The sequence below is a fragment of the Leucoraja erinacea genome, chromosome 5 (genome assembly GCF_028641065.1).
Source record: "Leucoraja erinacea ecotype New England chromosome 5, Leri_hhj_1, whole genome shotgun sequence".
Lineage (NCBI taxonomy): Eukaryota > Metazoa > Chordata > Chondrichthyes > Rajiformes > Rajidae > Leucoraja > Leucoraja erinaceus.
In genome coordinates this window covers 79,218,960-79,231,386 of record NC_073381.1, presented here as the reverse complement: position 1 = coordinate 79,231,386, position 12,427 = coordinate 79,218,960, and the positions used below count along the sequence as shown (strand labels likewise).

Sequence of the window (12,427 nt, the reverse complement as noted above, 5' to 3'; positions counted from 1 at the left end):
TCCCTTGGTACACAAAAAAGCTGGAGAAACTCAGCAGGTGCAGCAGCATCTACGGAGCGAAGGAAATAGGTAACGTTTCGGGCCGAAACCCTTCTTCAGACTTTTGTTTCCCTTGTTGGGTGTACATACACTGCATGTGTAATGTTTTATTTTATTTATTTTATTTACTTCTTTATTTTCAACAGAATAATAAAAAGCAAGTGTGAAACAGCATAGAAAAAACAAAAAAACAAAACAAGAATATTTATAAAGTGTCATAAACAATATCTATAAATAAATGAAATCATATGTGTCCGAAAAGGAGCAGGAAGAAGCCAAAGCTTATTAATTCCCACCCCTTATTCAACTGCTTGTAATTAACTTATACAAATTTAGCAGCTATATGTACACCATATGTACACCAGCAGCTATATGTACACCAAATAATTTACATTTATACACTAATCAAATATTTACAAAGCCATACAAAAAAAGAGAGAGAAAGAAAAAACCCTCATATACTATACAGTATCTTAGTCATATATACAACCCATCACCCTATAATCACCCTTCCCAATACAATCAGTATAACAAATATCCCACTCACAATCACCTATCCTCATCCCAATATCCTTTAAAAAAAGTGTTTTTGTACATCTTTTTAAACTGAATTATGTTTGTGCTGTGTTTTATAAATTCACCCCACAGATTGCTATGCACATACTTTTAAGAGTTGTTCTGACATTGAGTTTTTTTTTTAAATTATGTTCCCCTCTCAAATTATACCCACCCTGTCTTTCCATAAACAGTTTTTGTATATTTCCTGGAAGTAAATTATTTCTTGCTTTGTACATGATTTATGCAGTTAAATTTAACCAGATCGGTGAACTTCAGTGTATGTGACTTTAAGAATAATAAATTGGTATGTTCAAGATATCCAACGTTATTGATAATTCTTATTGCTCTTTTTTGTAATGTGCATAACGGCTGTAGGTTGGTTTTGTAGGTGTTACCCCATATCTCCACACAGTAACTCAGATATGGCAATATGAGTGTATTATACAGAGTATGTAATGATTTGTGGTCCAGAATGTGTCTTGATTTTCCCAATATTGCTATAGACTTTGCCAGTTTTGCTTTGACGTGGTTTATATGTGGTTTCCAGCAGATTTTGTGGTCTAAGATCACACCAAGAAATGTATTTTCATATACTCTTTCTATACTTATGTTATCTATTTTCAATTGTACTTGAGGGTTTGTTTTATGTTTTCCAAATAGCATAATCTTTTGTTAAATAAACATACTGTTTTTCTCTTTCTCTGCAACTCTAGATTTGGGATCAGTGATTCATCAGCAATACATGAAGGCATCTACTACTGATTGGAAACAGTCTGTGGAGGATGCAAAGTCAGCAGTTTTAATTTGGGTACATGAGATCATCAATTTTCTCCCTTTCTCTCCTTTGTTGAAGTATTGGCATTGGTCACCCTCTGATTCATTGTCTATTTATTCATGTGTAAACCTGAAAACCTGGCTGAAGGGCTCAATGGAGTGTTTTTAGTTGCTATTGACACTGAACAAATGCAATGATAGAGAGGCAAAGGAGGGGCCAATTGAAAGGATAAATCGAGGATTTTCTTTACATCCCAGGATGATCATAGGAAAATGTGGATTTGGGCAAAGGAGTTCATAAGTTGTAGGAGCAGAATTAGGGCCATTCAGCCCATCAATACTCCACCTTTCTATCATAACTGATCTGTCTTTCCCTCTCAACACCATTCTCCTGCTTCTCCCCATGACCCGTGACATCCTGACTAATCAAGAACCTATCAACATCCACCTTAAAAATATCCATTGGTGTGGCCTCCATAGCCTTCTGGTGGGCAGGACCCTACAGAGTTCTGCAATCACATTAAATGGGTGTCTTTAGAAAGTTGATCATGAGAGACTAGAAATTAATAGGCTCCTTGTCTTTTACTCTTTTCCCTTTGGGAAGGTGGTGACATCCTTTGTCACAACTCATCAGGGCAGCTCAGATGGTGGAGCTGCTGCCTCATAGTGCCGGAGACCCGACCAGGTTCCGTCCTAACCTCGACTGCTGTCTGTGCGGAGTTTGCATGTTCACCCTGTGACCGTGTGGGGTTCCTCCGGGTGCTCCGGTGTAGTTCCTCATCCTTGTAAATCCTCTACAATTTCCAACTTAACATCTTTTCTATAACATTGTGCCAAGAAGAACTGAACACAATACTCTAAATTCAGCCCCACCAATGCCTTACATAACTGCAACATGACTTCCCAACATCTGGTTATATAAGACGACTGTAGTTATATAGTACTCTGACTAATGAAGGCCAATGTGCCCAAAGCCTTTTTAACCACCCTATCTACCTGTGGACTCCATCTTCAAGGAATCACGCATCTGCACTCTTGGACTCCTCTGCTCTACGACACTTCCACCATTCACCACGTAGGTTCAGCCTATGTTAGATTTTCCAAAATGCAACACCTCACATTTCTCTTTATGCTTAAGGATTGAAGGCAAATTAAAATTATGTCAGTAAGAAACAATAAAGAGTAAATAACCCTGTTATTTTCCTATTTGTAAAACTTGCCCAGGCCTTGAAAGAGAAAACAGAGGCAGTGAAAAATGCACTTCTTGTGGCTGAACAGCAAAAGAATAAAGAGTTGGAGGCATTAAAGAATAAACACCTCATTGTGCTAAAGGTAGGTTCACAGTGTTACTTTAATTTATTGTCACGTGCACCAGTGAAAAGCTTTTGTCGCATGTGAACCAGTCAACCACATCTCGGGGACATCACTGTTGGAGGCATAGTTGCTGACTCTAAATTTCCCTTGGTTTGTAGGTGGAGTGGTAGAATCTAAAGGGAGTTGACGTGGGGAGAATAAAGTGTGCAGGGTTTGTGTAAATTGTGCTTGATGGTCGGTGGATACACAGTAGGTAGAGTGCTAGTGTCTCTGCTGGGTATCTCTATGACCATCTATAAAACAGGCCTTTGGCCCAATTCGTCCATATAACCCAGATGCCCATCCAAACAAGCACCATTTACCTATGTTCGACCATATTTCCTGAAACATTTCCTCTACTCTTTTGTCCAGATGTCTTTTCAATGTTGTTATTGTACCTTCCTCAACCATTTTGTCTGACAGCTTATTCCACACGCACCACTGTGCGAAAAATTTCCTCCTCATCTTCCCATTGAATCTTTCCCCTCTCACCTTAAATCTATGCCCTTACTTCTTGATTCCCAAACCCTGGGGGAAGGACCATGTGCATTCACCCTGTCTATGCCCCACCAATATTATACACTTCTATAGGATCATTCGTAACTCTTCTACCCACCCAGGAATAAAGTCATAGGCTGCCAACCTCTTCTCCCCCCATATCTGCCTTCCGCAAAGACCGCTCCCTCCATAACTCCCTTGTCAATTCTTCCCTTCCCTCTCGTACCACCCCCTCCCCGGGCACGTTCCCTCGCAAGAGATGCAACACCTGTCCCTTTACCTCCCCCCTCGACTCCGTTCAAGGACCCAAGCAATCGTTCCAGGTGCGACAGAGGTTTACCTGCATCTCTTCCAACCTCATCTATTGCGTCCGCTGCTCTAGATGTCAGCAGATCTATATCGGTGAGACCAAGCGGAGGTTGGGCGATCGTTTCGCCGAACACCTCCGCTCGGTCCGCAATAACCAAGCGGACCTCCCGGTGGCTCAGCACTTCAATTCCCCCTCCCACTCCGTCTCCGACCTCTCTGTCCTGGGTCTCCTCCATGGCCAACCGGAAATTGGAGGAACAGCACCTCGTATTCCGTTTGGGGAGTCTGCATCCTGGGGGCATCAACATCGAATTCTCCCAATTTTGTTAGTCCTTGCTGTCTCCTCCCCTACCTCAGTCCCCCTGCTGTCTCCTCCCATCCCCCAGCCTTCGGGCTCCTCCGCCTTTTTCCTTTCTTGTCCCCGCCCACCCCCGCCCCCGATCAGTCTGAAGAAGGGTTTCGGCCCGAAACGTTGCCTATTTCCTTCGCTCCATAGATGCTGCTGCACCCGCTGAGTTTCTCCAGCTTTTTTGTGTACCTTTGATTCTCCAGCATCTGCAGTTCCTTCTTAAACAATACTGCAAGTGCAGCCTCACCAAAGTCTTGTACAACTGTAACATAGCATCCAAACTTCTATACTCAATCCCCTGACTAATGAAAGCCAACACTCCTAGGTCCCTCTGTTCTATAAATTTCTCCAAGGCCCTGTTGTACACTGTGGAAGTCTTACCCTGGTCTGACTTCCCAAAATGAATAACTCGTGCATTTCTGAATTAAACTCCAATGTGTAAAGAGTCAAACAATAGATGATTATCATCTTGTGTTGCCTGGAAAAGAAATGCATTTACATGCAAAAAATCATTTGGTGCTCTGAATCTTGTTACAATTCATTCCATTACCGGATCATGTTTTTTATTCAGTTCAACATTTGACTTCCCAGCTTTGCCTCTCTCTCTGTTTCAGTCATAGTCATAGAATTGGCCCATCGGCTCACCACGTGCATGCAAACCATATGATCCATTTACACTAATCCCATTTAACTGAACTAGGTGCATATCTTCCAATGCTTTATTTATTTGTTTGTTATAGTTATTATATTTCATTCCACCATCTCCTCTGATAGTGAGTTCCAGATTATCAACTACACTGTGCAATTTCTTTCCTCAAGTCTATTTGTCACCTTAAATCAATGCCCCCTTGTTTTTGATACCTCTTTCACAGGGAACAAATTATGTCTACGTACCCAAGCTATGCTTTTTATAATTTTATATTTCATTTATCAGGCCACCCCTCCACTCCATGCAAACAAGCCCAACATTTCCAATCTCTTCCCAGAATTAAAGTCCACCAATCATATGTTCATAGGTTGTAGGAGCACAATTAGGCCATTTGGCCCATCAAGTCTACTCCTGCATTCAATCATGGCTGATCTATCTTTCCCTCTAAACCTCATTCTCCCGCCTTCTCCCCAGAACCCCTGACACCCGTACTGATCAAGAATCTATCAATCTCCACCTTAAAAATATCCATTAACTTGGCCTCCACAGCCTTGTGTGGCAATTTATGCAATATCCTGATGGATATTGGATATTATCTGACAGTATGTACTCTCTCCAGCTCAACCTTCCTATAAAAACTACATATAATACTCCAAGTGTAATTTAAACAGTTTTGTCAAGTTGCAATGTAACTTCTCAAGGTTATATTCTGTGCTCCCACCAATGAAGGAGAGCGTGTCACATGTCTTCTTTGCCCCCTATGATAGCTTTTTTTGGGAGAACTGTTGACTTGAACAGCAAGGTTCATCACCTTTCCTTAACATTAACATATCTGACCTCCATTTGACCTCTCAGAATGCATCATCTTGCATTTGTTGGGATTAAATTCCATCTGCCAACACTTCACCCCACTTGCCATCTGATCGATAGCTTGTCGTGGCCTTAAATAACCTTCCTTACCACCCACACCCCACACAACATGTGACAAGTCACAGTGAGATTATTTGCTTGCATACCCAAGGTTTGCAAATATCTGATATATATCACAAACAACAAGGGTCCCAGCACCAACCCCTACGATGCACCAATGTTCACAGACTTCCAATCAGAAAAGCATCCTTCCACCATTATTCTTGATTAATACGGGTGTCAGAGGTTATGGGGAAAGGCAGGAGAATGGGGTTAGGAGGGAGAGATAGATCAGCCATGATTGGTAGGCAGAGCAGACTTAATGGGCCGAATGGCCTAATTCTACTCCCATATTTTATGATTATCCTCCTATCTCCAAGCCAATTATGGATCCAATTAGGTAGCTCACCCCGGATCCCATGTACCTTAACTTTCATGTGAGTCCTTGTTAAACGGCATTCTAAAGTTCATGTAGATAATATTTACCATTTGCCATCATCAATCTTCATTGTTGACTTAGTCAGAATCCACAAAACAACTCAGTTAAATGAGTTTAGTTCAGTTTAGAGATACAACGGGGAGACAGGCCTTTCGGCCCACTGAGTCCGAGCCTACCAGCAATCCCCAGCACACTAACACTATCCTAAACACAGAAAGGACAATTTACAATTTTACTGAAGCCAATTAACCTACAAACCTGCACGTGTTTGGACTGTGGGAGGAAACTGGAGACCCCGGAGAAAACCCACGCAGGTCACGGGGAGAACGTACGAACTCCGTACAGTCAGCACCCGTAGTCGGGATCGAACCCAGGTCTCCGGCGCTGCAAGTGCTGTGAGGTAGCAATTCTACCACTGTGCCGCCGTGCGCCACCAAGGAAATTTGGGCAACGAGGCTGTAAATTTGTGACCTAAGCTCCTGACTATAAAGATCGGGACAGTCAGCACCCGTAGTCAGGATTGAACCAGAGTCAATCACCATGCAGGTCTTTAGTGAGACAGAATTTACCCCCCACACAAGGCCATGCTGGCTGCCCCTCTAGTTTTCCAAACGGACATAAATCAATCACATTTGGATTTTCTCCAACAATTTTCTTAGGAAGAAATAAAAAAAACCGAGATAAGGATGCGGTGGCAATATCAGCAGGAAGCAAAAAAGCAACGAGAGGCTGCAGAGCAACACCTGGCACGTGAAATCCAGCAGACACTTGAGAAATGTGCAGCTGAAAAGGAAAAGGCCATATTTGAAACGATACTGGAACAAACTGATATTGCAGCGCACAACCTTGAAGACGTAGTATCGTAAGTCTTCACTAGCATTGAGCGTGTCATATTTATTCTGGTGCTATCGCAGCACATGGTGTCATATAAACATAGTAAATGTGTGCAGAGTAGGCCATCCGGCCCTTCCAGCCTGCACCGCCATTCAATATGATCATGGCTGATCATGCAAAATCAGTACCCCGTTCCTGCTTTCTCCCCATCTCCTTTGATTCCGTTAGCCCTAAGAGCTAAATCTAACTCCCTCTTGAAAACATGCAGTGAATTGGCCTCCACTGCCTTCTGTGGCAGAGAATTCCACATCATTCCATGTTGGGCTGTCCTATGTCCAGAGTCGATGCGTACCTATCTTGTGTCCAGGTAGATGTCCCTACAGATATTGTCACCTTCTTGGTGGGTGTGGTTGGAAAAGCTGTGTTTACGCTAGACCAAAGATAGACACAAAATGCTAGTGTAGCTCAGCGGGACAGGCAGCATCTCTGGAGAGAAGGAATGGGTGACGTTTCGGGTCGAGACCCATCTTCAGACTGAGCGTCAAGGGAGAGGGAGTTACAGTGATAAGGAAGTGTAAGAGATCAAAAGAGCTGAAGTCCAAGGAACATGTAGAATAGATCGTTGTTAGTCAGGGGAAGGTGACAACAACACAGGTCCACAAAACCAGCATGCAAAACAGTGATGATTCTCATGAAGCTGTTACTGATTTTTGGCCTCCCTACACTGCAATACACTCCATACCACTCAGTGATCGTCATGGTGTTACATGATTAGGTCTTGCAAGTTGGGCCGAAGGGCCTGTTTCCACACTGTATCACTCGATGACTAGGTTTTGCATGCACTGATAAAGTCCCTTTCTTGAGTTCACAGGTGATTAACTTGCAAACCTTGTCAAGCACTGCTACAATTTTTAGCAATAGTATTGGGGTTATTCATTTATTGATTTTTTAAATGGTATGTTATCTCTGTGTGTTGTTTTATAGGCCTGTTATGCTGCTACAATTAAGAATCTCATCGTTCCCTTTGCGGTACCCATGATAATTAAACACTCTTAATTCGGGTACCTGAAATAGTATTAACTTTGTTTCTGCCCTCAGAAGCTGCCTGACCTGTGGACATTTTTCAGCATTTTGCTGCTTTACTTCAGATTTCCAGCACCTGCAATGTTTGCAGCAAAACATTAGAGGTGGGATGGTTGATAGGAAGAGGAAATTCCACAAAGAACCAACGAGACACAAGGACAGAAATACTTATCCTGAAATTAGGTCCGCACAGTGGCACAGCCGCTGCCTTAAAGCGTCAGAAACCCAGGTTCAATCCTGTCTACGGGTGCTGTCTGTGCGGAGTTTGTACGTTCTCCCCGTGACCGCATGGGTTTTCTCCGGGTGTCCCGGTTTCCTCCCACACTCAGATGTTGTCAAGCTGGAAAGGCCACAGAGAAGATTTACGAGGATGTTGCCAGGATTCGAGGTGTCTGAGCCATAGGTAGAGGTTGAGCAGCCTGGGACTCTATTCCTTGGAGCGCAGGAGGGTGAGGGGTGATCTTATAGAGGTGTATAATATAATGAGTTGAATAGATCGGGTAGATGCACAGAGTCTCTTGCCCACAGTGTCATCATCAAACTTTATGATGGAGTTGGAGCTGAACCTGGCCACACAGTTGTGTGTGTGTACAGTCACCTCACTCCATTGGTACCTGGAGCTGATGTCTACCCTCCTTTCACCTGGTAGCTGTGGCCACAATATATGCAGCGTGGAAAACAGGAGTGATCCTCACCAACCTGTTATTAATTTCAGATGCCCTAGTTCAATAATAAAGAAAGCAAACACAATGCTATCATTTATTTCAAGAGGGCTTGTATACAAAAACAGGGATGTGATGCTGTGGCTCTATAAGGCGCTGGTCAGGTCGCATTTGGAATATTGTGTGCAATCTTGGGCACCATATCTGAGGAAGGATGTGCTGGCTCTGGAGAAGGTCCAGAGGAGGTTTACAAGAATGATCCAAGGAATGAGTAGGTTAACCTATGATGAGCATTTGTTGGCACTGGACCTGTACTCGCTGGAGTTTAGAAGAATGAGGGGGGACCTCATTGAAACTTACCGATTAGTGAAAGGCTTGGATAGAGTGGATGTGGGGAGGATGTTTCCACTAGTGGGAGAGTCATAGCCTCAGAGTTAAAGGATGTTCTTTTAGGAAGGAGATGAGGAGAAATGTCTTTAGTCAGAGGGTGTTGAATTTGTGGAATTCTTTACCATAGAAGGCTGTGGAGGCAAAGTCAGTGAATATTTTTAAGGCAGTGATAGATAGATTCTTGATTAGTACGTGTGTTAGAAGTTATGGGGAGATGGCAGGAGAATGGGGTTAGGAGAGAGAGAGATAGATCAGCCACGATTGAAGTATGGCTTGAAATGTAAATAAGGAAAAGGGTTCTCAGTGGAGGAAGGTGGTTTCATGTTGTGGGCTGAAGAGCCCGTTCCTGTGATGTACTGTTCAGAGGTTTTATGTTCTATCCTCCAAGAGACAACATGGCCTGCGCTCACCACAGCAAAGCCATTTTGTTTTCAGCTTAGAACACATTTCTTGACATGGGTGGCACGGTAGCGCAGCGGTAGAGCTACTGCCTTGCAGCACCAGAAATCCGGGTTCGATCCTGACTGCGACAGCTTGTGCTTGTCTTTACGGAGTTTGTACGTTCTCCCCGTGACCGCATGGGTTTTATCCGAGATCTTCGGTTTCCTCACACACTCCAAAAATGTACAGGTTTGTAGGTTAATTGGCTTGGTATAAATGTAAATTGTCCTTAGCGTGTGTAGATAGTGTTAATGTGTGGGAATCGTTGGTCGGCACGGACTCAGTGGGCTGAAGGGCCTGTTTCCGCGCTGTATCTCTCAACTAAAGGACTGTAATTAGGGCTTCCACTGAATTATGTCTGTGCAGATTCCTGGCCCCTCACATGATAAGCTGGCAGTAGATCTCCCAAAGCTGTTTGATGTGGGGCCTTATAGCAGAGAGAGGATACTTCAAATCTCACTGGGTAGGGAACTACTCAGAACTCAGAACGTACATAGAGTGATACAGCATGGAAACAGACCCTTCGGCCCATCTTGCCCACACCGACCAACATGCCCCATACACACTAGTCCCACCTGCCTGCATTTGGCCCATATCCCTCTAAACCTGTCCTATCCACGTACCTGTCCAAATGTTTCTTAAACATTGCAATAGTCCCCACCTCAACTACCTCCTCCGGCAGCTCGTTCCATCCACCCACTATCCTTTGTGTGAAAAAGGGTACCCCTCAGGTTCCTATTAAATCTTCCCCCCCCAACACTTTAAAACTTTGTCCGATGGTTCTTGAATCCCATGCTCTGGGCAAGAGATACTATGCATCTACCCGATATCTGGATCTTCATTCCCCTCCTCTGGGCAAGAGACTCTATTCCTCTCTTGATTTTGTACAGCCGCATATTGATCACCTCTGTTCCTATGTTCTTACTTACGACACGGCACTGATGCTTCATTTGTTTATTTTTGTCCAGCGTGTTGAAGATAAATGCAGTGATTCAGCAGGAAGCTGTGGTGCAACAGTCTCTGAAGAAAATGGAGGCTGAGTACGAAAAGAAAATCGTCGAGGAAGTCGAGAGAGTCCACAAACAAGAGAAGGTGGAGGCTGAGGCTCCCATCATCCTCTTACAAAGCAGGCACCAGTCTGAAATAGACTATCTGAAACATATGCTGTGTGATAAAGAGGAGAGCCTCAAAGAGATTTACAAGCGTGTGGAAACAATGACCATCTTGGAAATGGAGCTGGAGAACGAGCTGCGGGAAACGAGAAGTGCTTTCCAGGACTATATTAACCTCACTTATCCCAAACTACCTCCGGAACAAGTACAGTTTATCCTTCCACCTCGGCGGATGTGCCAAAACAACCGCAACCCTCCGTGCAGCATCAAACCCCACAAAGCTCAAAAGCGTCCACAAAAATAGTATGAATACTTGAGAATGATTTCAATGTGATTAGCTCTGAAATGTGGCAATAATTACAGCTCGGCCAAGATAGACTGAGAACTAAATCATTCCTCTTACAGTTTCTTATTTTCAAAGCCATGGTCCAAGTGGATTAATAAAAGCGTTTTTAAAGAAAGATTGGGAACTTTGTACAGGGTGACTGAAGTTTAACAATAATATAAGAGTGAGAGGAGCCCGAAGCAAAGCATCAGTGTCAGGATTGGAATCAAAAGCATAAATGTAATGAGTCAGAATGATGGAAATAACAGCAACAGCAACTTTGGGCGGCAACGGTAGAGTTGCTGCCATACAGCGCCAGAGACCCTGGTTTGATCCTGACTACGGGCGCTGTCTGTACGGAGTTTGTACGTTCGACCCATAACTGCGTGGGTTTCCCCCGGGAGCTCCAGTTTCCTCCCACACTCCAAAGATGTCCAGGTTTGTAGGTTCATTGGCTTCGGTAAAAATTGTAAATGGTCCCCAGGAGGAAAAGTGCGGGGATCGCCAGTCGGCATGGACTCCGTGGGCTGAAGGGTCAGTCTCCACCCTGTATCTCTAAACTAAACTTAACTGAGAAAACTAAACCAAATTAAACTAAACTGAGAAAAACAAATAAAAGGAGCAAGTTTTAAAGCAAAGTCTCCAGGTTCCAACATTCTCTCACGGCTGAGCTGAGAAATAGACATATTTAGAGGAAGGACTTAACACACAGCTAACAAACAGCATTATGAAATGCTTGTTAGAAGCAGCAGGGCACTTGCTCCACCATTCAATGAGAAATTAAGGTTTCCCGGCACAGCGGTAGAGTTGCTGCCATGCAGCGCTAGAGACCCGGGTTCGATCCTGACTACAGGTGCTGTCTGTACGGAGTTTGTACATTCTCCCTGTGACCACGTGGGTTTCCTCTAGGTGCTCCAGTTTTCTCTCAAACTCCAAGACGTGCAGGATTGTAGGACAATTGGCTTCTGTAAAATGTTCCTAGTGCGCAGGATAGAACTAGGGTATGGGTGATCATTGGTCGGCGCTGACCCGATGGGCCGAAGGGCCTGTGTCCCGCTGTTTCTCTAAACTACACTAAATTTCATTTGTTGGTCTAAAGTGCCTTTGCCTTGCTGGCTGGTATTTCAAGCTGGTCTTTAACCTCAGCTCCACAATGTAACAGTCCACACTGCATTCTGCATTTCTGTACCTATCATTGGCTTCTGTATTAAATAAAAAGTTCTAAATATAACCCAATCAGTCAGTGTTGAGATGTAGTTGCCCTGAGAACCCAGCACACCTTTTAGAGCATTGTAGATGTGTGCAGCGGTCAGGCACCAAGGCCACGCATAGACCCTGTGACCACTGCACCGAACACTTGTGCTCGGTCTGCCAAGGCCGACTGAGTCTTCTGGTTGCTAACCGCTTTTACTCCCCTTCTCACTCCCATACTGACCTTCCTATCCTGGGCCTCCTCCATTGCCAGAGTGAGACCATGCGCAAACTGGATGAACAGTACCACATATTCAACTGGGATAGCTTACAACCAAGAGTCACAGTCGTACAGAGTGGAAACAGGCCCATTGGCCCAACTTGCCCACACCAACCAACACGTCTCATCTACACTAGTCCCACCTACCGGCTTTTGGCCCATATCCCTCTAAACCTGTCCGATCCATGTACCAGTCTAAATATTTATTAAACGTTGCGATAGTCCCTTTCCC

The 12,427-nt window shown here is 44.0% G+C and overlaps 1 protein-coding gene across 4 annotated transcripts in view; it reads left to right on the top strand.

The window, feature by feature from the left end:
• Positions 1–10,860, top strand: part of smim8 (small integral membrane protein 8) — a 38,286-nt gene extending 27,426 nt beyond the window's left edge. For 3 of the 4 annotated variants that reach the window (XM_055636056.1, XM_055636055.1, XM_055636054.1), the window contains exons 2-5: positions 1,311–1,405; positions 2,596–2,703; positions 6,537–6,739; positions 10,256–10,860. In XM_055636056.1, the coding sequence (XP_055492031.1) occupies positions 1,340–1,405; positions 2,596–2,703; positions 6,537–6,739; positions 10,256–10,703 (825 nt within the window). In that variant the 5' untranslated portion in view covers positions 1,311–1,339 and the 3' untranslated portion in view covers positions 10,704–10,860. The remainder of the gene's footprint in view (positions 1–1,310; positions 1,406–2,595; positions 2,704–6,536; positions 6,740–10,255) is intronic. The other variant, XM_055636057.1, reaches the window with a different exon arrangement.
• The last annotated feature ends 1,567 nt before the right edge of the window (positions 10,861–12,427 follow it).